At 55.0% G+C, this 23140-nt stretch overlaps 2 protein-coding genes across 5 annotated transcripts in view; one reads left to right on the top strand and one right to left on the bottom strand.

The window, feature by feature from the left end:
• The first annotated feature begins 302 nt into the window (after positions 1-302).
• On the top strand, positions 303-17173 carry AIFM2 (AIF family member 2). Of its 4 annotated transcripts, none has more exons than XM_026003875.2 (10): positions 303-419; positions 7819-8012; positions 8379-8494; positions 9774-9893; positions 10570-10662; positions 12642-12750; positions 13603-13755; positions 14961-15161; positions 15661-15834; positions 16919-17173. In XM_026003875.2, exons 2-9 carry the CDS (start codon positions 7835-7837, stop codon positions 15810-15812), a joined length of 1122 nt encoding a protein of 373 aa, XP_025859660.2. In that variant the 5' UTR covers positions 303-419; positions 7819-7834; the 3' UTR covers positions 15813-15834; positions 16919-17173. The 4 variants fall into 4 exon arrangements, with proteins under 4 accessions (XP_025859660.2, XP_025859669.2, XP_025859650.2 ...); XM_026003884.2 differs by having other exon boundaries at positions 306-419; positions 7822-8012; XM_026003865.2 differs by lacking the exon at positions 303-419 and adding an exon at positions 428-763.
• A 71-nt stretch (positions 17174-17244) lies between these two features.
• MACROH2A2 (macroH2A.2 histone) overlaps positions 17245-23140 on the bottom strand; it is a 48621-nt gene continuing 42725 nt past the window's right edge. The window contains exons 7-9 of the mRNA XM_072756218.1: positions 21901-21990; positions 19792-19966; positions 17245-17965 (exon numbers count right to left, since the gene is read on the bottom strand). Of these exons, the coding sequence (XP_072612319.1) occupies positions 17800-17965; positions 19792-19966; positions 21901-21990 (431 nt within the window). The 3' untranslated portion in view covers positions 17245-17799. The remainder of the gene's footprint in view (positions 17966-19791; positions 19967-21900; positions 21991-23140) is intronic.

The following is a 23140-nucleotide window of genomic DNA, read 5'->3' as shown; positions in this document are numbered from 1 at the left end:
TCTGGGGGGCGGGGCCAGGCGGGGGCGGGGGCGGGGGCGGAGCCGGACCGAGCCTGGGCGGGGGGCAGTGCCGAGGGCGGGTCCGGGGCGGGACCGCGGGGGGCACCCTCGGGGGCGGGGCGAGGGCCGGGGAAGTGCCGGGGGCGCCCTCTGGGGCGGGCCTGGGCGGGGGGGGGGGGGGGGGGGGCAGTGCCGGGGCACCCGCTCCGGGGGCGGGGCCTGGGCGGGGGGCGGTGCCGGGCGGGGGCGGTGCCGGGGAAGGGGCGGGGCCTCGCCGAGCCCCGCCCACCCCCGCCGGGAGGAGCCCGGAGCGCGCGGCGACCGCGGAGCGGCCCGGGGGTGGCGCGCGGGGCGGGCTCTCGGGCCCCCACACGCCCGGAGGGCTCGCGGGGCCTGGAGGCGCGGCGGTCGGCGTGGAGGTCGGTGCGCCGGCGTTGGGCCGGGCGGGGGAGGGCGGCCGTGCGGGGTCGCGGGGCCCACGCCTGCCCGCCCCCAGGTGCCCCAGGACACGGAAACCGGGAAGTCCAGCCCCGGCCCGGGCAGGGCAAGCTCGCCCCTCCCTCCCCGTCCGCGCTCGAAACTCCTGCGGAGTCTTCCCAGGTCGGACGGGCGCTCCCCTCCCCGAGGGCCCGGGGGTCCCCGGCGGAGGAAGCGCGTTCCGGGGCGGGAGGAGAGCCTCGGTCGCCAAGGAGGGCAGTGGCCAGGGCCTGCTCGGGCGCGCTAGGGCCCCCCCCACGCGGCCCCAGGTTCCGCGGGGACACAGGTCAGTGGTCCGGAACGCCTGGGGGGACTGGGGAAGGCCAGGCAGCCCGAGGTCCTCCCGGAGCTGCTTTTAGTGGGAGATGGTGGGCGCTTTCCTTCCAACAGCACCCGCCGGACACCGGCCTTTCCCTCCAGAGGAGTCCGTCTGCCGCTTGGATGCACAGTCAGGGTGGGGGGGGAGAGGCCCGGGAAGCCGGTGACCCACAGAGGGACGGGCCCAGGGCTGAGGGTCCGACCGCGGGGAAGGGGCTCGCAGGCGGCCCGCGGGCTCCTACCGTGTGCTCCAAGGCCAGTATGTAAAATAGGTAAATATGTAAAATATCGGGAAAGCCTGGCCAGGTTGGTGCGGATACAGGCGCAGGACCAGCTAGGGCCCCAAGCTCTCGGACCCCGCTGCCCTCTCCCTTGTGCCTGGCCTTGTTCAGGACTACTTAGCGGTTAGGGGGGGAGCTGGGCTGAGCTGCTGTCCTTGTGGGCCAGCCTGGCCTCTGGTGGTGAAATGTGGAAATCCGGGTCCAGACACAGGCTGTGAGCAGATAGTTGGTCTGGGTGTTGGGGGGGCCACGGAGTGACTTGCTCCCAGGACAGTGTACAAGTTCCATGGCCTCGGTTTTCCCTGAGTGTATATGTGACACCTGAATGAGCCTTTCTGCCCAGAGCTACCGTCTCCTGGGGCATGAAAGGACAACTCCCTCTTCAGAAATCTTTTTTGGGTTATATTCAGTGTGCCTCCCCTGGGGGCCTGGCCACGGAATGCCAGCACTCAGCCTGCACCCCTCTTCCCTGACCTGTGAGGAAGGCTGCCTGCCCCTCCCCCCACCCAGGCTGGGAGAGAGGGTGGTCAGGGTGAGTCCCACTCTAGTGGCCCCCTCATTCAGATGGTCCCTTGGAAGCAAGGCTCTGGAAATCCACTCTTGGTGTAACTGTGCTGACTCAAAAAACGGGTGTGTGTTATTTGTAATCTCTCTGAAGTAATGCTGGGGCAATGTCCTTGCTTGGATCAGAGTTCACATGGTTCTTATGTCTTCAGAGGCATGACCTCTTAGCAGCTTTGGCATAAATAGAACTTCTTCACTTTTCGGAGACTCATTCCTAACAGCCCCTTGTTTGTATTGTTAGAGAAGAATCCTCCTGGGGCCAGGCTGGTGTCCTTGGCAGAGAAAACAGGATTTACTGAGAAAATACAAGTGTGAACCAGATTGTGCATGTGTGTGTGTGTGTGTGTGTGTGTGTGTGTGTATTGGGGGCAGGAATGGGTGGGTGGCAAAGGTAAAATTCCATAGGAGTTGTTGGACAATTAGGATTTGTTTTCTTGGACCTTCTTTTATGCAAACATTCCTGAGTCTAGGCTGATGTAGTTAAGATTCTCTGGGGTCACCCTCTCCCTTGGCTTGATGTTCAGTTCGAAATCAGATGGTGGGGCTGGCAGTTCCTGAAAAAATTAAATCAAAAGTTACCATGTGACCTAGCAATCTCATGCCTAAGTATATATACTTGAGAATTAGAGACAAAAGTCCACACAAAAACTTGTACACGAATGTTCCTAGCAACATTACTCTAACAGCCCAAAGGTGGGAACGACACAAATGTCCATCAGCTGACAGATGGATAAATAAAATGTGGTATTTCATACAGTGTGATGTTAGCCATAAGAAGGAAAGAAGTACTGATATATCCTGCGGTTTGGAGGTTTGGATAAATCTTGAAAACGTTATGCTAAGTGAAGGAAGCCAGACACAAAAGGCAGGAAACAGGGGAATCTATAGGGACAGACACATGAGTGGTTGCCAGGGGCTGGAGGGAGAAAGGCATGGGGAGTGACGGCTAATGGATAAGAGGTCATTTTGAGGAGTGATGAAAATATATTCCGGGATTAGATTGTGATGATGGTTGCACAACTTTATGAATGTACTAGAAACCACCAAATTGTATACTTTAAACTTGTATAACATATGAGTATCTCAACTTAAAAAAATAGATGGTAGGAAGCCTGCCCTGGTTTTCAACCTTTATTATTTCTATAAAAATGGCATACTCAGTTAAAAATATTCAGGCAATACAAAAAAACAAAAACAAAAAAACAAGCAAGCTCAAAGAAGAAAGTAAAAATATCACTTAGTGACCACTCTTGGTAGTTTGGTTTGGAGCATGGTTCTGATCAGAGTGTTGAGGATGGAACTTGGACAAATTATTGAACTGGTTTCCCAGATAGGGACAGAACCCCACGCCTGTTCAATGCAGAGGTGTGTGTAAAAGTACAATGGATGCTAGCAGATAGAATGGTGACTTGTGTGTGTGTATGGAGCTGGGTATCTATCTGATTGTACTCAGTGGGATTAGACTTTATATGCTGTTTCCGGGCTTTTTCATGGACAACTTTTTTTTTCTCTTTTTAAAAAAATATTTAATTTGTTTATTCATGAGAGACAGAGAGAGAGGCTGAGACATAAACAGAGGGAGAAGCAGACTCCTCGCTGGGAGCCCGATGTGGGACTCGATCCCAGAATCCTGGGATTATGACCTGTGCCAAAAGCAGATGCTCAACCACTGAGCCACCCAGGTGCCCCCATGGAAAACCTTTTTTTCCCTCCCTAGGACTTTATGTTTTTAGAGTAGTTTTAGGTTCACAGCAAAAGTAGAGGGGAAGGTACAGAGATTTCCCATATGCCCCCTGCCCTTGCACCTTCCATTGTTTTTCCCATTATCAGCATCGCTTACCAGACTGGTACATTTGTTACAGTTGATGAGCCTACATGGACACAATCACCCAAAGACCATAGTTTATTTATTTATTTATAAAAATATTTTATTTTTTTATTATTTTTTAAAAAATTTTTTATTTATTTATGATAGTCACAGAGAGAGAGGCAGAGACACAAGCAGAGGGAGAAGCAGGCTCCATGCACCGGGAGCCCCATGTGGGATTTGATCCCGGGTCTTCAGGATCGCACCCTGGGCCAAAGGCAGGCGCCAAACTGCTGCGCCACCCAGGGATCCCTATAAAAATATTTTGTTTATTTATTCATGAGAGACACAGAGAGAGAGGCAGAGACATAGGCAGAGGGAGAAGCAGGCTCCTGGTGGGGAGCCTGATGCGGGATTTCATCCCAGGACCCCAGGATCACCCCCTGAGCTGAAGGCAGATGCTCAACCATTGAGCCACCGAGGCGTCCCAAGACCATAGTTTATTTATTTATTTATTAAATATTTTATTTATTTATCCATGAGAGACACAGAGAGATGCAGAGAGAGAGGCAGAGACACAAGCAGAGGGAGAAGCAGGCTCCATGCAGGGAGCCTGACGTGGGACTCGATCCCAGGTCTCCAGGATCATGCCCTGGGCCGAAGGCAGCACCAAACCGCTAGGCCACCGGGGCTGCCCAAGACCATAGTTTATATTAGGGTTCACTCTTGGTCTTGTACGTTCTATGGGTGTGGAGTAGTCATGGACAAAGTTTTCATGTAAAATATCATCCATTCTGGAAACACATGACTCCAGAACATTCTATCGTATGGATGTTTAATAGAGTAGTCTGCCCTTTATGGAGGTTTCGATTGCTTGTGGCATCTCCCATCGATCGAGGCTGTTGGCATAGCACTACTGCTACGTTAGAGCATGGGACTCAATTGCAAACATGCTTTTTGACCTCCTTAGGGTAGTTAGGAACACAGGTCTGTGGCTTAAGCCCACGGATTCGGTGTCCCGAGTAAGTCATGGCAGCAGGGTCTAGCTGTCCTTGGGGCCAGGCGAGAATTGGCACTGGAAGAGCCGAGGGAGGGGTGTCCAAGAGTGTGGGGTAGGGGAGGCTGCTGAGCAGGAAGGGTGGAATGTCAGAGGGATGACACTCCCAAGAGTGTCAGAGGCTAGTAGGGGAGAGAGGCACAGATTCCTGGAGAGGCCTCCTGCAGTGTGAAAGCACTTCCCCTCCCCTGGCCTAGCTACGGCGGCCCCTCAGGCCCCACACCTTCCACTGGGAGTGCAGAGAAGTGGTTTGCTTTCATGGAGGGTTAGCCCTTTGGGGAAGCCAGCTGATGATCCTTGGGGACTGAGGGAGCAGGGATTCAACTCCTTTGGCCAACCCACCATCTGCCAGGCCTATGCTGGGGTTGCGGGGCTTTCTTCCCTGGGATGGAGACCCTGGTGGTTATAGCCTGGGGGTAGGCCTGAGTGATGCCCTGGCAGCATGACATGTGTCTGCTGGCCCTGTCACTTGCCCTCCTGGCCTCCTCACATTGTTTCCTGAACTCCCACCCCCTCCCTTCCTGCCACTGGACTTTGGGTCCTAAGCTTTGCCTTTGGTGGTGAAGGCCCACAGCCCCTTGATTTTCAAGGCTCCCCCTGAGCTGGCCTGGGTGGTCCCATGTGACCGGACCTGTGGTGGACCCCGTCTCCCCAACGAACTGTGTATCCTTTCTATGTGCCTGGGCCAGCCAAGTTGGAAGCAGTTCTCTGGTTCTCCCCAGCCTCCTGCCCAGGGGCAGGCCGGCGCAAGGGGCTGCGTGGAAGGGGGCAGGTGAAGTGCACCCCTTCCATAGCCCGCCTCATTGTCTGCCACATTCATGGGCTCTGCTGTCTTCCTGGGATCCTCTCCTGACCTCTGTCTGGGTCCCTGGGCCCTCTTGGGTCCTGGCCCCAGGAAGTATTCTCTTTTTGGCCCAATTGGCAGATTCAGTCTGTTGAACACTCAGGGGACGAGCTCTGGACCAGCTTTTTAAAGGCGTGGAGCAGTGAGAGCGGCACTGCCTCTGGGGACTTGTCTTGGTCAGAGCCCTGCTGAGGACTCAGTTTCCTTATCTGTAAAACAGGTGGAATGTACAAACCTCCATGCATTGAGGACTGTTTGGCTAATGGGAAAGAAAGTTAGATCCCTTCTAATCTGTGCTACCCCCACCATTCCCAGCTTCTCTCCCGCAGGGGAGAAATGAGGCAGTGCGCATCTGAGTACCAATGAGATCAGTGCCTTCGGGTCCATAAGCTGCCTCTATAACCATGGAAGGCTCTGGGGGCCATCCTGGGGGGGGGGTCACCATGTCCTGGAAATATGTGCCAGAACATCTCACGGTGTCCCCTCCCACTGCAGGGGGTAAACGGCGGCCCCAAGAGAGGGGAAGGGCTGTGCCCGAGGCCACACAGACGATGCAGACTGGAGTAGTAGCCTTCCCCTTCTGTACTGCTGCCTGGAAGGGCCTGGATGGCTTGAAACATGCTTCCCCAGTGAGCCCAGCAGCTTGCTTGTGTCCTTCAAGGTTGACCTGAGTCCAGTTTCTTATTTCCTTGACCTCCCCCTCTCCCCTCCCCCTGAACACCCCCTCCCTGAAGTCCACCAGAGCTGCCGCCTTCTCAGCCTACCCTGTGCAGGGTAAGCTTTGTTGCTTTCCTTAGCGTTGCCCTCCGGCAGCCTGGCTTACTCCTGCCTCTCCTTGGAGCCTGCACGGGCCAGGAGGAGTTTTGATCGATTGCCTGCCACCCTTGAGCCAGCATCTCCCCGCAGGATGCTCTTGGGATCGCAGCTCCTCAAGACAGCTGGGTGCCCACCCTAGCGAGCCCCGAGGCCTACAGCACTAGCGCCTTCCTCTGGGGCTATGCTGGGCTGGGGACAGGGCTCCTCGCCGTAGCCCCAGGCCGGCCCCTCGGCCCTCCGTGGAGGCAGACTCTGGGACGCACCAGATGGTCCAGGCCCGCGGGAGGATGGGCCTGGGGCCGTCTCCCAGGCTGGCTCAGAGAGCCCAGGCAAACTGCTACTTTCTTTTTCCTTTGTGCTCAGCGGTTCAGTGTCTAGTGGGCCAGCCCGGCACTGCCCTCCGCCTCCGATGTCCTCCACCATCCGGTTTGGTGTCGAGCATTGGTTCTGAAATTTTAGCTCCTTGGGGATTCAGCCAAAGTTGGTTCTCGGTTTGCTGGGAACTGGTCACGCTGCCCCAGTCCATGTGTGAGCGTGAGCCTGGTGCACACTTGGCCTACAGGTCTGGCTTCTGCCCTCTGCAGGTGCTCTCACAGATGACCACTCCCTGTCCCAGGCATCCAGCACCAAGCACCACCTCTGACCAGAGCCTGCATGCATGATCAGTGCTTCTCCCCCACCCCGTGTCTTACCAGCAGACATTTCTTCTCATCCCGTCTCCTGGGAGATGTTGCTCAGCAGTCTTGGGCACATCTGCCATCCCAGGAATGCTCAGGGGAGTGACTTGCCCACCGCAGGCCCCCTTTCCCCACCCATGACCAACCATGATGGTATCACATCCTGTTTTGGAGATTGCTCTGCATAAACCTGCTAACTGATCTCCTTAGACCCGGGGCTCAGGGTGGTGGCCTGGGAGCTGCACAGAATCCGGCGTCTGCCCAGTGCAGCACGTAAGGAATTGTAGCTACTTCCTTTAACGTGGTCTGTGCTTGCCAGTTGCCCACTGCTGTGCACCTGCCCAGCTCCCCTCATCGACCTCCTCCACCCTGCCCTTTGAGTCTGCGAGGCCTGCTTTAAAAGGACAGAGACCCTATCTGTGTGTGTGTGTGTGTGTGTGTGTGTGTCTGTGATTATGGCGTCCATAGCACAGAGCACACCAAAAAGCGGGAAGCTGGTTAATGCATGTTGAGTGAACAAATTATATATGGAGTGAAAAAATGCACAACAACTTGTTTAATGTGTCCAAAAAGTAATATTGGAGGTGCACAGAATATCTCTGGTAATGGGGGCAGAATGCCTTGGAGAAGGGAACTGGGTGGTTGGGGAATGGGATAGTTAGGGTACACCTTGTTCCTTTGCAATTTAATTCTGATGTTACAGAATTGGAATTTCATTAATAGATAGTCACATAATTTAAAAAGATCCAAGTCATGGGGTACTTGGCTGGCTCAGGCAGTAGAGCACCTGACCTTGGGGTTGTGAGAGTTTGAGCCCCACTTTGGGTGTAGAGTTTACAAAAGAATAAAAATAAATAATAGATAATAAATGAGAAAAGATCAAGTCTTGGCATCTGAGGCCTTTCTTGCCGCGGGCCCCCTGACCCTGCCAGCTCTTGAGCCCCCTGACCCTGATGCAGTCTCTCCTCCTACCCCAGCAGTGCCTGGTTCAAGATGGGGTCCCAGGTCTCTGTGGACATGGGAGCCGTGCGCGTGGTGATCGTGGGTGGCGGCTTCGGTGGGATCGCTGCTGCCAGCCAGCTGCAGACTCTGAACATCCCCTTCATGCTGGTGGACATGAAGGACTCCTTTCACCACAACGTGGCAGCCCTCCGGGCCTCCGTGGAAAGTGGTAATGGACTCTTTTCTGGGGCTTTCTTTGTGAGAGTGGTCTTGTCACCACCGTGGGGCTTGGGGGTGGTTTTCTCCACTTAGGGCAAGGCCTAAGTGCCACCTTTAGAGAAGTTCTGGAGAGTCTTAAGGCTACTGGCCTTATGCAGCTACCATCTCAAGGCCGTAGAAGTAAGAGCTGGGCTTCCCTGAGGACCTGGTGAGGCTCAGGCTGGTGCTTTCGGGGAAGAGGGGGGCGGTAATTCCCAGAATACCATTGGCTCCGCTGTTTGGCCAAGGATACACCTCAGGAAAGGTTTCGAGTCATTCTGGCTTCCTGTGGAGAGCCCAGGTTCACTCTGTGATCTCCTCTGTGCCCATTCCCCAGGCTTTGCAAAAAAGACATTCATTTCCTACTCGGTGACCTTTAAGGAGAACTTCCGGCAGGGGCTAGTCGTAGAGATCGACGTGCAGAATCGGATGGTGCTGCTGGAGGATGGTGAGGTGAGCGTGGGGGGGGCTGAGCCGACCCTCAGCTGGCTTCGAGAGGCCCCCAGGAAGCCGCAGCTGCTGGTGGGAGGAGACCTGGGTGGTCTCAAGGGTGCAGACCCCTCTGTGGCCCCTACATGGTGCCGGCTGGATGGCACATTCCTCACACGCAGAGGCCTGGCCACAGCAGCCACGGGAGTGTGGTGGCAGCCTCTCCTGCGCCTTTCCTGTATGCCAGGCACTGTGTTAAGCTTGCTTAATCTCATGTCATGCCCTCCATGACTCCGTGAGGGAGGTGGTATAGCCTCGCTTTATGGAGAGGCTCAGTGGCTTGTCCAAGATCCCACAGCGGGTAGGAGACTCAGCCAGGATTTGAACCCAGGCAGTTTCACCCCAGGGAGTCTATGCTCTGAAAGCTGGTGTTCCAGAACAGGCCCGGCCTGGCTGGCCTGTGGGGGCCCTCTTGGCTGTGTAGGTACACACATGATCCCACATCCCCTGGATTGGGAGGTCCCTGGGGCAGAGGCCTTCACTCATCTCTGCATTTCCCAGCCCCAAGTAGAGCCCAGAGCCCGGCACATACCCGCAGTGATGGGGGATCCATCCGTGAGCCACCATATGTCGTGCTGCCGGTCACCTCCAGCCTGGCCCTCCACTCTATTCAGAGCTAAGGGGCAATTGGATAGAGGGGACACAATTGCTTTTCTCAGCAACTTTGTGAGAATCAGTCTTCCTTGAATTAATTTTAGGGCTGAGGAATCTCTTGGCTGGAAAGGTGACCGAGTCTCCTTGTCCTGTGGTTTAGGCCATGCTTCTCAGGGCCCTAGAAGGGACCGTGAGGGCATCTTGGGTCTCCACGGGGTTGGGGCAGAGAGAGAGACAGCCCCACCGTGCCCCCTCCCACCAGAGCAGCTCTGATTTTGTCCACTTCATGCGTTTGGGCTCCAAACAGAATTTCTCTCCCTCCCTTCCTTTCTTTGTGGGAGCAGAGGAAGTACCTAGGAGATTCCAGACCAACTCCACACTGGCAGCTGGAGTCTGCTTGTCTGCACAGTATCTCCTGTGCCCTGCTTGCTCACTCACCCGCCACCCATCCCTGTGTGTGTCAGCTCCAGCAGGAGCATGATGCGCTCCCTCAGCTGTCTCCCAGGTTCCAGGGCCACCCCTTGGCCTGGTCAGTGGCGGGTTCGCTGCTTTCAGAGGAGGGCGGCCTCGGTGTGCTCCCTGCCCGGCAGGCCTGATCGCAGGCAGAAGCGCAGGCCCGCCCTCACCTCTTTTCCTTTGCTCCTCCCAGGCCCTGCCCTTCTCCCATCTTATCCTGGCCACCGGCAGCACCGGGCTCTTCCCGGGCAAATTTAACCAGGTTTCCAGCCGGGAGCTGGCTATCCAGGCCTATGAGGACATGGTGAAGCAGGTGAGCTGTCTGTTGGCAGGGCCCCAGGAGAGGAACCACTGGGGGGACATGGGAGGCACAGCCATGAAGATGGAGGGTTAGTGGGAAGAGACTCCCTGGCGGGGACCTTTGTCCCCATCATCAAAGTCTGGAGGGGAGCACCCCAGACCTCACGCAGTGACTGCTCTGTGTCCCCGACTTAGGTCTCTTGGAGTCTCGTGTGCACAAGTCTCTGTGTTTTAGAGAGCAGGCTTGAATCCATGATCTCAGGCGGTTTTCACCAAGGGGTGGCCAGGGTCTGGCCCCACTGAAAGATGGGGAGTAGAGCCCCCGAGAAGGATCCCCCAGCCAGTGCTACCGCGGGACCACGGCCGGGTCCTGCCCTCTGCCAAGCTTCTGAGAAGCCTGGAGAACCTCTTGCACCATCATGAACAGATGTGAGTGTAGAGGTGAGGATCCTGGCCGTGAACCCAGACAGACCTGGGCTGGGGTCACCTGAGTGGCAGCTCTTGGGGCTAAGCGAGGCCCAAGTGAGAAGATGCAGGGAGATGCCCAGAACGACCCGGCCCCGAGGAAGCCCATCCGGACCCAGATTTGGGAAGGGTTCTCTTCTCCTCTTTGGCCAAGGAGCCGGCACCCTCACTGAGCCCCGGGCACACTGGGGCTAAGGGTGTGTTTCTGCTTCCTTCCACCCCAGGTCCAGCGCTCACAGTCGGTGGTGGTGGTGGGAGGCGGCTCTGCCGGCGTGGAGATGGCAGCGGAGGTTAAGACCGAATTCCCCGAGAAAGAGGTGGGCATGCGGCCTTGCCTTTAGGCTCCCAGAGCCCGGCATCTCTGCGTCATCTAGGGAGCACGGGGATTGGCCTGGCTCTGCCATGGGGAGTCCCCGAATGTCCTCCGTTCTGCCGGTGGTTTTTCCCAGAGAGCCAGGCTGTGTCCGCATTCAGTGAGGGGTCCTGCGCTCCGGTCCCACCAGGGGCACTGAGCCTGGGAGAGCTGCCTTGCGGAAGGTGAGCTCTCGTGTCTCCATGGTGTTCCCACCCCTTGAGATAGAAACGTAGGCTGGGGCACCCTGGTGGCTCAGTGGTTGAGCGTCTGCCTTCGGCTCAGGGTGTGATCCCGGGGTCCTGGGATCAAGTCCCCATTGGGCTCCCCATAGGGAGCCTGCTTCTCCCTCTGCCTGTGTGTCTTCCTCTCTCTCTCTGTGTCTCTCATGAATAAATAAATAAAATCTTAAAAAGAAGGAAAGAAAGAAAGAAAGAAAAGAAAGAAAGAAAGAAAAAGAGAAAGAAAGAAAGAAAGAAAGAAAGAAAGAAAGAAAGAAAGAAAGAAGAAAGAAAGAAAGAAAAGCTTGACTCCCTCTTTTTGCTGGCAGCTGGCCTGGTCAAAGACACCTGCATTTGGCGTTTGGTCTGGGGGGAGCAGCAGCTGTTTGGTCGTCAGGAGATTGTCGCCCTTGCCCTGCGTGGCCACATGGGTGCCAACAGAGCAGGCCCCTCAATGCCCGTGCTGGGGAAGGACTGGCCAGCACCCATGGCAGGGTGACCCTGCTCCCTTTTAATGATGGAGGGAGGGAGATCCTGCCTGGAACTCTGGAGAGAAAGAGACCGTCCTCGCAGGATGTAGAGGCTTAGCTGAGGGCTGCGTGATGAGTGGGGATATGGGTCCTTGAGGCGAGAGCTCGCTTGCAGCTGATGCCAGACCAGCTCCCTTGAGCCCCGTGAACCCTGTGGCTCGTGCTTTTCTCCCAGAGAAAGGCAGGTCGGTTGTGAAAAGTAAGATCAGCATGGGCTAATTTAATTATATGACTGTTCTCTGACAAATTATTGGAAATTATTATGCGTGATGGATATAAAAGTTTTTAAAGTTTGATTTATGGGGCAAAGACCAGTCTGAAGTAGTAAGTCACTCAGTATGACTTCCACATGTTTATGATCGGTGAACAGATCCCAGTAATGGTGTTCACCCTTTACAAAGGACTCAGTATGTGCTGAGTTATGTACTTTGTACATGTTTTCTTTCTTTTTTTTTAAGATTTTATTAAGAGAGAGCATGCGTGCATAGGTGCGGGTGGTACGGGGAGGGGCAGGGGCAGAGGGAGAAGAAGACTCCCCACTGAGCAGGGATCCCAAGGTGGGGCTCGATCCTAGGACCCCAGGATCACGACCTGAGCCAGTGGCAGACGCTCAACCACTGAGCCACCCAGGCGTCCCTGTACATGTTTTCTCAGTTCATCATCACAAATTTCCTGTGAGTGTGACTGGATCCCTTTTTGACGGACTCTTTGGGAGGTGTCCGAGTGAGTATCTGAGATGACACTTCAACTCAGGGAGTCTGACTGTAAAGCCCAAGCTTCGAACGTCATTCCAGGCTGCCCCCTGCTTCCCTGTGCTTGCCTGTCAGACAGCAAGTAGACGTGCCTGGAAGAGCCAGTTTTAGAACCAACTTTAATGTAAACGTCAGCCTGATTTACAGCTGGAGTGTCAATGGCTTATATAGAGACTACAATTATCGGTGCCCAAGGACGCTTGAAAAGAATTTCCACATGGCTCTGGGGTGGGGTGTGGAGGGTGTGGAGCCCTGGTGCTTTCTGAAAGAGTCTCAGATTAGATGTGGGCTCCAGCCCAGCTGGCGTTACCTGGTTCCGGCATTGGGCGGATTACTTCTCTGACCTGGTCAGCGGACCTCGCTGACCTGGGGAGGAGCGAAGGGAGACGGACTTGTGTGTTTCTAAGCCTCTCCTTCTCTGCCCTGTGGTCGTTTGTCCAGGTCACTCTCATCCACTCCCAAGTGGCCCTTGCTGACAAGGAGCTCCTGCCCTGTGTCCGGCAGGAAGCGAAGGAGATCCTGCTCCAGAAAGGCGTGCAGCTGCTGCTGAGTGCGTGCAGGCTCCCCTCCCGCCCTGCCCCTCTCCCTCCCGAGGCTTCTCACTGTCCCAGCTGGAGGGCCCTCTGTGTCTTGGGGTTGAGCAGCTGAGCCCCGCTTTCCAGCTGGACTGGTACTCACAGGATGCCCACGCCATGCAGGCAGCACTGTGCTGGCTGTTGCTTTGGACACAGTGGAGGTGGTGCCCCTTTGCTGAATGATTTAAAAAATCACCTGAAGGGATTGTGGTAGACAGAGTGGGTACTTTTGTATTCAGAGGGTGATGAGTGAGGAATGTGACCTTTGTTGAGAGCAGGAGGGGAGAGCACCTCCCAGCTTGTTTGAAGACTGAGGCCCTAACCCAGTGCCGTGACCGCCACACTTCATGGGGCTCAGCCCCTGCGGTTTTCACAGGGAAGGGTGACATTTCTGCTCTCGACAGACCCCTCCCGGCTCTTGGTCTCCTTGTACCTGGCTGTGCGGTACTGCGACCACCTTTACTTTGAGGCTGGGGGAAGAGTATCGTAGAGCGTAGAGTATTGGCCAGCTTCTGGACCTTTCTTGCTTTCACCTTGGTCAGTGGTGTGCCTGGTTAGGACAGTGTGGCTGACATTGTGGGAGGTGTGGCTGATGTTGTCCTCAAATAGCTTTTCCCAGAACTTCTTGGGAAACTCAGCTTCACTTTCCCGCAGTGCTTCTGGGAACTTTCCTCCCTTTGGATCCTCTGTGGTGGCCGGATGTCCACATCGTGCTTCTTGGGGCAGCAGGGTGGACTGGCAGGGGGCAGGGAGGAAGCAGGAGCAGAATGGTCACTTAGTGGGGCCCATACCCTGCTGGCCTCCTGCTCACGGATCTCACCTGACAGGTGAGCGGGTGAGCAACCTGGAGGACCTGCCTCTTAACGAGTATCGAGAGCGCATCCAAGTGCACACGGACAAAGGCACGGAGGTGGCCACCAACTTGGTGATCGTCTGCAACGGCATTAAAGTCAACAGCTCTGCCTACCACAGTGCATTTGGTAAGTGGCCCACTACCCAGGCTGCTTCCTCACCCTCCGGCCTCTGCAGGCTTGTGGGCCTCTCCCCCAGGAATCAGCATCGCCCTGCCTTCCTCCCCCCACTCCCAGCAGCTCAGGGCTCTTCTGAATGGTGACATCAAGCTTTAAATTCAGGTCTGGGCCCACTCTTGCAGTGTCTTCCTCCCTGTGGTCATGATTTTGCCCAGGGTGGCCCAAGTGACCAGTCTTTCAAAATCGGAGCCCGCCCCCTCGTGGTGAGAGCAGGGAACAGGTTTCAGAGCGAAGGAAGGATCCATTGGTTCACTTTCTTTGAACATGGAAGGGAGGAAATGCCTGGGGTCAGGCCCAGGAATTTCTTTCACAGGTGTGCTGTTCTCCCCTACCCTGATCCAAACGTATTGCCACTGAGCTTGGAATGACCACTTGGGGAGGAGAGGAAATAATGCGGCCTCAAGTTCAATATGGAAGTCAGCTAAGTGGAGGCTGCAGGAGGTGGAGTCATGCTTCCCGCCACCGCCTAGCATGAGCTGGAGACTCTGTGACTCTTCCTCACTCCCCATGATTGGTGTGTCCCCAGGTCCCCGTCATTTACTCCGTAGCACCCTGCCTGGACATGGAGCTCCTTCCAGGACATGGAGCTCCTATTTGGGTCCTGCCTGAAAGAACTGGCCAATCCCAGGAGGAGGAGGCTCGTCCAGGCCATGCGTGGGGCTGGGAGTGAGTGCTTGTAATGGACGGAGATCCCAGAATTTTATACCCACTTGTCTTAATGTTATATTTTAAAAAATAATTCCTTTAAGTCCCTTAAAAAGAAAAGTTTATCATTTACTAGAGCCCTGCCTTATTTAAAAAATCTGACCCCCCCCCCCCCCAAAATAAAAAATCTGATCCATGTTCAAAGGGAAATTCAAGACTTGGCTAAGTTACAACCTAGTTATTGTTAAGTTAATCATTGTTGATGGAGGTAACTTACAGAGTCATACACACCGTATAGAGTGGCACATACTGTCTTTCTGACCAGTTTCCATCCCAGAACAGTAACCTTAACTTTGCAGTAAGAGTTCGGAGGTGGGGACTTCAGGCAGAAATAAATTAGGTGGGATGTTTGGCCCTTGAGGATATGCTTTCAGCCAACACCAGAGGGTCATCTTCTCCATGTTCCAGTGGCCACTTAACAGGATTTCAGGGTTGGCTTTGCCCGACAGATGATCACCTGGCCAGCAATGGCGCTCTGAGAGTGAACGAGTACCTCCAGGTGGAGGGCTACAGTCACATCTACGCCATTGGCGACTGTGCGGACGTGAAGGAACCCAAAATGGCCTATCATGCCGGCCTCCATGCCAGCGTCGCCGTGGCCAACATTGTCAACTCCAGGAAGCAGAGGCCCCTCAAGGCCTATAAGCCAGGTAAGGAAGCCCCTTGTACTTCAGTTTTAAGAGAGCTGGGTTAGACATGGCGAAGCATTTGGGGGCTCTAAGATGAGTGGCCGCGAGAACAAGCTCTCAGAGCTGGTGATGGAAAATATCCCTCTGGACCTCTTTATTTTTATTTTATTTTTAATTTTTAAAAAATTTTTATTTATTCATGAGAGAGACACACACACACAGAGGCAGAGACACAGGCAGAGGGAGAAGCAGGCTCCATGCAGGGATCCCGATGTGGGACTCAATCCCGAGCCTCCAGGATCATGCCCTGGGCCGAAGGCAGGCACCAAACCTCTGAGCACCTGGGGATCCCCCTCTGGAACTCTTTAAAAATAAATCAGGGACTCACCCATCTTCCTAAAAGTCTTAAGCATTTCCCTGTCCTCAGACCGAAGGTCCCGGGTGAGTTTGTGCTCGAGGAATTGTAGGCCCACGAATGGGGAGCGGGAGTCTGGTTTGTGCTCATGTGTCTGCTCCACAGGTGCGCTGACGTTCCTCCTGGCCATGGGGAGAAATGATGGCGTGGGCCAGATCAGTGGCTTCTATGTGGGGCGGCTCATGGTGCGGCTGGCCAAGAGCCGGGACCTGTTCGTCTCCTCCAGCTGGAAGACCATGCGACAGTCTCCACCTTGAAGCGGAGCTGGGCGGGAGACAGGTACTGCCTCTAGTGCACTGAGATTGCTTGACAGGTGGGCCCCGCCTGAGGAATGACCAAGGGCAAACATCCTCTTCCTGGACTGAGATGCCAGCCAGGGATGTACTGATCAGAAACACAACTTGCAGAAAACCAAAACTGGGAGAGGGAGAGAGCCATTGCACAATGACCCCCTCTAGAGGATTCTTTCTGGGTTTGGAGGGGTCTGCCTGCTGGGGAGGGAATAGCCCGCCTTCTCTCCCCCAGGGTCCTCATGTGTGTGCACGTGTGCGTGTGTGTGCACACGTGTTGGCATTCAGGAGAGCAGGAGAGGGCAGGGTCTCCTGGTGGCTGGTGTCCTGTCAGGGCAGGAGGGGGAGCCTGCATGGTGAGACCAGCTAAAGACGGGGAGCTGGGGCAGAGATGACCTGCACCCCGAGCCTCTCCCATCATGTCATGGGTGGGGAAGCCCATGCATTCTGCAACACCCAGGTGTTAGTTGGAGCCTGATTTCAAACTGTTAGTCCCTCCCGTCTTTCATGTTCAGGACGCTTTCTGTATTTCCATTTCTAGGTCCTGATTAATACACCACAGGTTACATTTAAGAAGAAAGAGTTAGGTAAACTCCCTGCCCAGTTAGCCCGTCCTAACAGACAGTGAGGTTTTACAAAGCTATCAGGTTAAGCCTGGAGACGTTCAGGAGAGGCAGCTGAGCTAACGTGACCCTTGGGGGGGTTGCCATTGGGCTCCCATTGAGGGAGCAGAGCGGGCTCAGCAGGTGTAGCCTTGTGTGCTTCTAGGCTGACACTTCGTGCAGCAATGCCTGCCTCTGGCCGTGTGAAGGTACATAAGTGACTCCTCTATCTGGGAGAGCACCTCAATCGGAGGGAGTCTGTTTTGGAAGACAGCTTAAACCTCCGTAGTGGAAGTGGTTGGTGATTTCGTCTGAGTAAATGCAGGCCCTGCTCACCTTTGATGATGGCCCCTGGGTACGTGGCCAGAGTCCTGGGGACACCAGCCTCTCTGGGCTGCTGTCTGGGCTGTGGCCCAGGTTGGTTCCATTTGTTCCCTGGGCCTACGTGAGACCTGTGCCTCTCCCCCATAGGATGGCTGCCCCACTGGAGGCCTCACCCAGGACTCCCTTCCTGTGGACCAAGGCCAACCAGGCTCCCCTTCTGGAAACAGGACCTGCTGCCACCCGAGAGGCGCAGGCCATTCCGTGCTGTCTGACCTTGGGGCCTAGCAGGGTAGGAGGCTCAGCCCGTTGTTCTGTTTGTAACGTTTTGCAAGCGTCCATCCATGGGGACACAGTTCTCCAAACTGAGGAAAATGTTGCAATAAAAGACTATATTGTAAGAAAGACACTGGATCTTCTATTTTTTTTTCCTTTCATTTTCTTTTTCTTTAAAAAAAACAAAACAAAACAAAAGCCTGAAGTGAAATCTTTTTAGGGGTAGATACAGATGCCATGGGGTAGGGGTGGGGGCAGTAAAACAGGAAAGGAAAGCACCATTGAGACACCTTTCTCGGTTTCTTCTCTCCGCCACTGAACACAGACAGCCAACAAAGCCCAAGTCACTTTTACGCCCTCTTCCCTCGCAAGAAGGAGAAACAAGGTATTAAGAATTTCGAAAGGATTTTTTTTGTGTGTGTGTAAAAGTCAATGCTATAAATCTAAAACGAAGTCTGTTTCTTTTTTTTTAAAAAAGTTCTAAAACAACAGGAAGAAAACACATGGAAAGAAACCCCTTGTGGAGACCTGGGTAATTACAGACTGAGGCTCTTTTAAATGAGAATATAAAATGCAGAGGGCTCCTTCCGTGGGCAGGACCTGTGCTGGCGGCCTCTGTGACCCGCTGCCCTGCCAGCTGCCCTCGGCTCCCCTGCCGTCACCCTTCCTCTCTCCTTTTAAAAAATAAACCCCCACTCCTGTGACTTCGATCCTCCTCCGATTCCCGTTGGCAAGCGCGGCCGGGCAGGGGATGGCTACTTGGCATCAAGCTTGGCCATCTCCTGCACGTAGATGCCAATGCTCTCGCTGTCAAAGAGCAGGAAGTAGACATTCTTCAGTGAGGATGTGCTCGAATCGTCAAAGTGGGCCGAGATGGCTTTGAGGGTCACCTGGGCTGCCGTCTGTTTGGGGAAGCAGTTTCTGTACCAGAGGAAAAAAAAAGAGCTGATGTCACTTTGGTTCCCAGGACCCGTGGGATCACTTTGCCCTCAGCCTGGGGTAGGGGTCAATGCGATGCCTACTTATCTTGGCACCACGCCTTTTGTTTCCAACTCATGGGGTCTCGCCGTGTGCAGGCTGGGCCACGTACCATCATCTCCTTTGACCCTAGTCAGAGGAACAGCCTGGGAGGGGGTGGGCAGGAGACGCTGGCCCCACTTTACAAGAGCCACGCTGACTCAGCATGGCACAAAGCATTCAGCCAAAGTCAGAGAGCTGGCCTGCGAGCAGTGCCTCATGCTTGGGTGAGTCGATGTCACCTGCCCCAAGTCAAGCCGGGCTTTAAAACCACTACCAACTCAGCATTTGAAATACCTGGTATTCAAAAAAGCACAGCTAGGTTTTATTAGCTCCCTCAAAACCGCCGTGCATTGTCAGGTTGCATGTGAAAGGGCACACATATGTGCTCAAAAGTACATTTCTTAACTCTTCTGCACTCACTAGTTCCCTCTCACTAGCCTGTGTGGACATGCAGGTGTAACTCGAGTATGGGGGACTCTGGGCAGGGCCCCAAGCACCAAGCTGAGATGGAGCTGGCCTCTGGGCTGGGCCATGGCATTAGCCTTCGGGGACACAGCCATCCTAGTCATTTGGGGGTCAGCCACGAAGCCCCCTCAGGCAGGTGCGGGATGAGCCTGCCTGACAGGGGTTCTCACTCGGATGTAGCGCCCCAGCTCAGGATGTCACAACACATGGGCCCGGCTATGTGAGGGCTTCAGCCCGCCGTGCCTCTGGGCCCGGCCATGGAGACCCGGTGCTGCTTGCTCAGGTTGAGGTGGGGTTACGGCAGGAGGCCAGGCCACGATTTCTCCCTCAGCCTTCCTGTGACTCGACCGTAACAGAACGGCTCTAGTGTGTGACTCCCATCTACGTTACAGAGGGGTATCTCTTTTAAGACTTTATTTATTCATGAGAGAGAGAGAGAGAGAGGCAGAGACACAGGTGGAGGGAGAAGCAGGATCCATGCAGGGAGCCTGACGTGGGACTCGATCCCGGGTCTCCAGGATCACACCCTGGGCCGAAGGCAGCGCTAAACCACTGAGCCACCCGGGGATCCCCTAGAGGAGCATCTCTTAAGAGAGAGGGTGTTCAAAATTGAAGCAATAGCTTGCTTCGACGACGAGTGTGATGTGAGAAGACAGGCTACCTGTGAGGACAGGTAACCTCATTGCCTACCTGCTGCTGTTCCCGCATCCCGCTGGGGTCTGTGACCATTAGAACAGACACTTCTCCTGACTCCCAAAACAGACCTTTGGCAAGAACCTGTCGCTCCTCTAGGTGGTCTGTCGGGCTCAGCCTCCAGGCTCCCCTCCCCATTACCCGAGCCCCACACGAGCCTCCTGGGGATTCTGAGGCGGTAGTTCTGGGGTGCAGTCTGAGAGGCCAAGCTCTGACATCCTAACACAGAGGGGTCACCGCGGCTGGTCCACGGGCTACACTTCAAGATGCAAGGCCTTTGAGCCTGGTATTTCCTTTTCTCTTGAGTAGGCTCCTCCACCAGCCTGGAGCCCAACGTGAGGCTTGAACTCATGACTGACCCTGAGATGGCAACCTGAGCTGGGATCAAGAGTCAGATGTTTAACTGGCTGGCAGCCTAGTCAACCTTGCTTGGCTGTGCCGGCAGCCCTGGGTTGCGTCTTCTGGAAGGGCCAGCCCGGCTGTGAATACGCAGGAGAGAAGCAGGCCCGAGGGAGCGGGCTGGGGGAGAGCCCCCCGCTTCCCCGGCCACCCAGAGAAGCGCATCTTACCTGCCGCTGGGGAATGGTGGGAATGCCACAGACTTGAGCTTTTTGTCCTCCGCCGCCGACAGGCAGTTTTTGATGGTCTCTTCCAGCTGTTCTTCACATTTGTCGGAGCCCCACTGAGGGATGTGACAGTGGATGACAAATTTGGCTGCAAGTCCGCTGGATTGGCTGACAGCGGCTGGGACAGGAGAGAAACACTGCGGGTTACTTCCTACACCTGTGCCTCCTGCCGGGGGTTACAGGCCGAACCTCGTGGAGGCCCCCCGGATGCTGTGGATGGGGAAGCGGGGCACCGTCCTGTGCTTCTGATGGGACCGGACGCCGGCAAAGAGCAGGAACCCTGTCGGGATTGCTTTGGGCAGTGGGCACCGGCTTTGGACAGGTGCGTTCAAGGCTCATGTGGTGGCATGTGGCTGTCACCTGCTGACCACGGTTCCCAGTGAAGAGGACCCGTCAGAATCATCTCTGGCAGCTGAGGAATGGCCCTCCCCAGGTGTCCATGTCCAGATCCTTACCTCACATGGCAAACGGGACTTGGCGGAGGTGTTTTAGTGAAGGATTGTAAGACGGGGAGATCACCCTGGGTGATCTGGGTGTGCCCTCAATGGAATCACCTGGGTCCTTCTGAGCAGGGCGAGAGGGGGGCGGGTAGGAAGGCTAACGGTAGGAGAAGGCGATGTGAGCACGGAGCCAAGGAGCGGCACAGCCCAGAAGCTGGGAGGGAAGAAGGGAGGAGCCAGTCCTGCCAACTGTAGTGTTCGTAACACTGTGACTCGTTACAGCAGGGATAGGAAAAGGATAGGACAGCTTTCAACAGGTGGACATAGGGGCCCCGCCGCCCCCACCCGGGGGGCCCTCAGGGTCCTGGCTTGGTGGGTCTGGGGCAGCGCCTGTGTGCACGTGTGGGTGAGGGCCCTCCGTAGATGGCAAAGCGCTGCACTACTTGGTTGCACATCCCCAGGGTCAGGGACTGTCTTCTGGTCACCCCTCCCTACCCAAGGAGCCCCCGGTGGGAGTGGGGGTTCAAAATGGGCTGTGCAGTTTAGTTACACCAGCCTTGTCTCCTTGTCCCAGTTCAGACTCCTATCTACTCCCCAGGCCCACCCGGAGCACTTTGGTCTGAGCCCCTCACCGTTCTCCGGTGAACCCTGCTTCCCCCAAGCCACCCTCGCAGAGCTGGGGTTCTGTGACCCTCAAGGAACCGGCTGTGGCAGGGGTCCTGGCCTTGCTCTGGGGGCCTGGGCAGTTCGGGAAGCCTGTGGCCACTAGGGAGTGTGTTTTTTTTTTTTTTTTAAGATTTTATTTATTTATTCATGCGAGACACACACACACACACACACACACAGAGAGAGAGAGAGAGAGAGAGAGGCAGAGACACAGGCAGAGGGAGAAGCAGGCTCCATGCAGGGAGCCCAACGTGGGCCTCGATCCTGGGTCTCTGGGATCACGCCCTGAACTGAAGGCAGCGCTAAACCGCTGAGCCACCCGGGCTGCCCTAGGGACTGTTTGTAACACAACTTTGTGCACCAATGTTCACAGCCGCTCGATTTGCAACAGCCAGACGTGCAGCAGTCGGGAAACAACCCAACTGATGAATGGATAAACAAAACAGAATATTATTCAACCACAAAAAAGGAACAAAGCACTGCTGCATGCTCTGGTATGGGTGGACCTTGAGAAGATTATATGAAGTGAGGGAAGCCAGACAGCAAAGGTCACAGAGCCTATGATCCTGTTCATGTGCCATGTCCTGGACAGGCACATCTGCGGAGGCGGAAGGAGGGCTGGGGGTCACCAGGGGCCGGGGAGGAGAGAGGGGTGTTTTCGGGAGACACCCAGAAGAGCTCTAGACTCATGGTGGTGATGATAGGACAACATGATGAGTGGAAGCTAACCCAGTTGCTTCATCTCTGGGTGACTTGATGCAAACTGACAACTATCCAGACACTTGGTCGTCCCCAGAGTGTGTTGAGTGGTCTACACAGGCCTGCTCAAGTTAACTCATTGGCCGTGGTGTATTTTGCTTGGCACACTGATGGCGCGTGAAGCGGCTGACGCTGGCGGGGACGGTGCCGAGGCTGTGCTGGGAACACGGCCCACCGCCACACCTACCTTCAGCAACTTCCAAAGGGCCTTGGGATTTGCGAAGCTCCTTTACTGTTTCCAAGAACTCTTTGCCGCCCGCCTTTTCCAAGGCCTTCCCTGTGGAGGAGAACAGGAGAAGCCATTGCCGTGGTCCTTTCCAGAGTCACTAGTTACACTGCTTCACACAGTTTTCATAGGCCACAGACAAACCCACAGCCACACATGGGAAGTAGGAGTCACACTTTGCAATTGGAACCCTCGCTGCCCCTGGTCACTGCCCGCAGGGGTCTCTGGGCTTCTGTCCCGCAGGACTTGGATTCTAGCAAACTCCTTTTTTCACCTAAATATTTTATTTATTTATTTGAGAGAGAGAGGGAGAGAGGAAGAGAGAGAGCACACACAGGGGAAGGGGCAGAGGGAGAAGGAGAGAGAATCTCAAGCAGACTCCTTACTGAGCGCAGACCCTGACGTGGGGCTCGATCCCACAACCCTGAGATTATGACCAGAGTCAGACACTTAACAGACTGAGCCACTCAGGTGCCCCTGTTGCAAACTCTTTTAAAGGACCTTTTCAGGGAGTGATTTGGTCATAAGCAGTCTCAGGACATGAGTCCTAAAGGTGATTTTTAAAAATTCAAGTACAGTTGACACACAGTGTTACATTAGTTTCAGGTGTACAACACAGTGATCGCACAACGCTATGCTGTGCTCTACACACTACGCTGTGCTCACCACCAGGGTAGCTACTATCTGTCACCATACGGTGCAGTTGTAATACCACTGCCTATGTCATTTCCTATGCTGTGTATTAAAGGTGAACTTAAAAAAAAATTGGGGCTCCAGTGTTCTCATCTCTGAGTTAAGTCCCCACAAGGGGTTGGTTAAATTCAGTGTCTGGGTGATTTGAAGGCAGTGACTGCTCACAGACCCTGCAACCTGCCTCTTGTCACCAGGTCCTGAGCCTGGTCCTAGGCCCGAGGTGACACACGACTCAGCAGGACCCTCTGGGTGGAGAGCTCTAAGGTCCTATGCCCAGCTCACCAACTACGTGTGGAAAGTCTTGAGGTCAGAGGACACACACAGGCCCAGGGCAGCGTGCGATGGTGTTCCTCCAACCCTGGCCTTGGTTTTCAATGGAAAAATGCAAATTTGAGAGGCTAAACTCTAAGGACCTTCCTGATGGGAGATCCCTTGAGTCTCTGATGTCATGACAATTCTCTACTTGAGATTTCAGGGTTGTGCTTCTACAGAGGCCCAAGTGGAGTCC

This window comes from Vulpes vulpes, chromosome 4 (genome assembly GCF_048418805.1).
Source record: "Vulpes vulpes isolate BD-2025 chromosome 4, VulVul3, whole genome shotgun sequence".
In the NCBI taxonomy this organism is placed as follows: domain Eukaryota; kingdom Metazoa; phylum Chordata; class Mammalia; order Carnivora; family Canidae; genus Vulpes; species Vulpes vulpes.
This window is presented reverse-complemented; position numbering and strand designations above follow the sequence as displayed.

Excerpts from the sequence above, each read along its gene's own strand:
- AIFM2 (XM_026003875.2), top strand. The coding sequence starts at position 7,835 with ATGGGGTCCCAGGTCTCTGTGGACATGGGAGCCGTGCGCGTGGTGATC. Across the intron at positions 8,013-8,378 it reads CCGGGCCTCCGTGGAAAGTG|GCTTTGCAAAAAAGACATTC; the intron begins GTAATGGACTCT and ends CCCATTCCCCAG. Across the intron at positions 12,751-13,602 it reads AGGCGTGCAGCTGCTGCTGA|GTGAGCGGGTGAGCAACCTG; the intron begins GTGCGTGCAGGC and ends CTCACCTGACAG.